General features: G+C 51.0%; 1 protein-coding gene across 1 annotated transcript in view; it reads right to left on the bottom strand.

The window, feature by feature from the left end:
• Window positions 1-695, bottom strand: part of LOC133359457 (choline/ethanolaminephosphotransferase 1-like) — a 20728-nt gene extending 20033 nt beyond the window's left edge. The window contains exon 1 of the mRNA XM_061577873.1: window positions 564-695. Coding sequence (XP_061433857.1) covers window positions 564-695 — 132 coding nt within the window. The remainder of the gene's footprint in view (window positions 1-563) is intronic.
• Between the last annotated feature and the right edge of the window lie 1113 nt (window positions 696-1808).

The raw sequence follows: 1808 nt of genomic DNA, 5'->3' as shown, positions 1-1808 counted from the left end.
ATGGCTGTATAGAAGCACACCATCATTGTCTTTGGCAGATTAAATTTATTCAGCTGCCGTAAGAAGTACATTCTTTGTTGAGCTCTCTTGATAAGGGAGCTGATGTTCAGTTCCCACTTGAGGTCCTGGGAAAGAATAGTGCCCAGGAAGCGGAATGACTCAACATTGGTGACTGGGGAGTCGCACAGGGTGATGGGGGTGAGTGGGGCTGTATTCTTCCTGAAGTCCACAACCATCTCCACGGTCTTAAGAGCATTAAGCTCCAGGTTGTTCTGGCTACACCAGGTCACCAGGTTGTCAGCTTCCCTCCTATAGTCAGACTCATCCCCATCAGAGATTAGCCCAATGAGGGTGGTGTCGTCCGCAAACTTCAAGAGTTTGACGGACTGGTGACTGGAGGTGCAGCTGTTGGTGTACAGGGTGAAGAGCAAAGGTGAAAGGACGCAGCCCTGAGGAGATCCGGTGCTGATTGACCTGGCGGCAAAAACTTGTGATCCCAGTTTGACACACTGCTTCCTGTCAGACAGGAAGTCTGTGATCCATCTGCAGGTGGAGTCTGGCACGTTCAGCAGGGAGAGCTTGTCCTGAAGCAGGCTAGGAATGATGGTGTTAAAAGCCGAGCTAAAGTCCACAAACAGGATCCTGGCGTAGGATGCTGTGGAGTCCAGATGCTGTAGGGTGAAGTGGAGGGCCATGTTAACTGCGTCATCCACAGACCTGTTGGCTCTGTAGGCAAACTGAAGGGGGTCCAGTAGAGGGTCTGTGATGGCTTTGAGGTGTGCCAGGACCAGGCGCTCAAAAGACTTCATTACCACGGAGGTAAGGGCGATGGGTCTGTAATCATTTAATCCTGTTGGCCTTGGCTTTTTGGGCACTGGAATGATGATGGAGGACTTGAGACAGGCTGGTACATGACATGTCTCCATGGAGGTGGTAAAGATGCTGGTGAACACTGGAGACAGCTGGTCCGCGCAGTGCCTGAGGGTGGCTGGAGAGACAGAGTCCGGCCCAGCTGCTTTGTGTGGGTTCTGCCTCTTGAAAAGTTTTTTAACTTCTCCCTCCTGAATGGAGATAGTGTCTCTGTAGTGTGGGGTGGGATAGGGGCCTCTTGGGTGGGAAGGGGTAGTTCAGGACAGTCCAATTGTCTTTCAAATCTGCAGTAGAACTCGTTCAGGTCGTTGGCTAGGCGGGAGTCGTTAGTGGTGTGGGGGGCTCTGGGCTTGTAGTTGGTGATCTGCCTGAGCCCTCTCCAGACAGAAGCAGAGTCGTTAGCAGAGAACTGGTGTTTTAGTCTCTCTGAGTACAATGGTTTAGCCTCTCTCACCGCCTTGCTAAACCTGTTCTTCAACTCCTTGAATCTGTCTCTATCCCCACTCCTAAACGCTTCCTCCTTCTCCAACCTCAACCTTCTGAGCTTTGCTGAGAACCAGGGCTTGTTGTTGTTGAAGTTCACCCTGGTGCGTGTTGGAATACAGCAGTCCTCACAGAAGCTGATGTACGACGTCACAGCCTCTGTGAGTTCATCCAGACTATTGGTAGCAGTCGTGAACATATCCCAGTCAGTACAGTCCAAGCACGCCCGCAATTCCTCTATAGCCTCACTAGTCCACTGTTTAAATGTCCTCACAGCAGGTTTACAGAGCTTTAGTTTCTGCCTGTATGCAGGAATTAGGTGGACCATGACATGGTCAGTGTCCCAGTGCTGCTCTGGGGATGGCGTGGTAGGCTCTACTGACTGTAGTGTAACAGTGATCCAGACGAATTGGCATGTTTTGTTTACGTGACAACCCTTACTAATTTCGGATGGT

This window comes from Lethenteron reissneri, chromosome 65 (genome assembly GCF_015708825.2).
Source record: "Lethenteron reissneri isolate LAM-NWPU_2019-01 chromosome 65, ASM1570882v1, whole genome shotgun sequence".
Lineage (NCBI taxonomy): Eukaryota > Metazoa > Chordata > Hyperoartia > Petromyzontiformes > Petromyzontidae > Lethenteron > Lethenteron reissneri.
The sequence above is the reverse complement of the archived record's forward strand: the minus strand, read 5'-3'. Positions and strand labels throughout refer to the sequence as shown.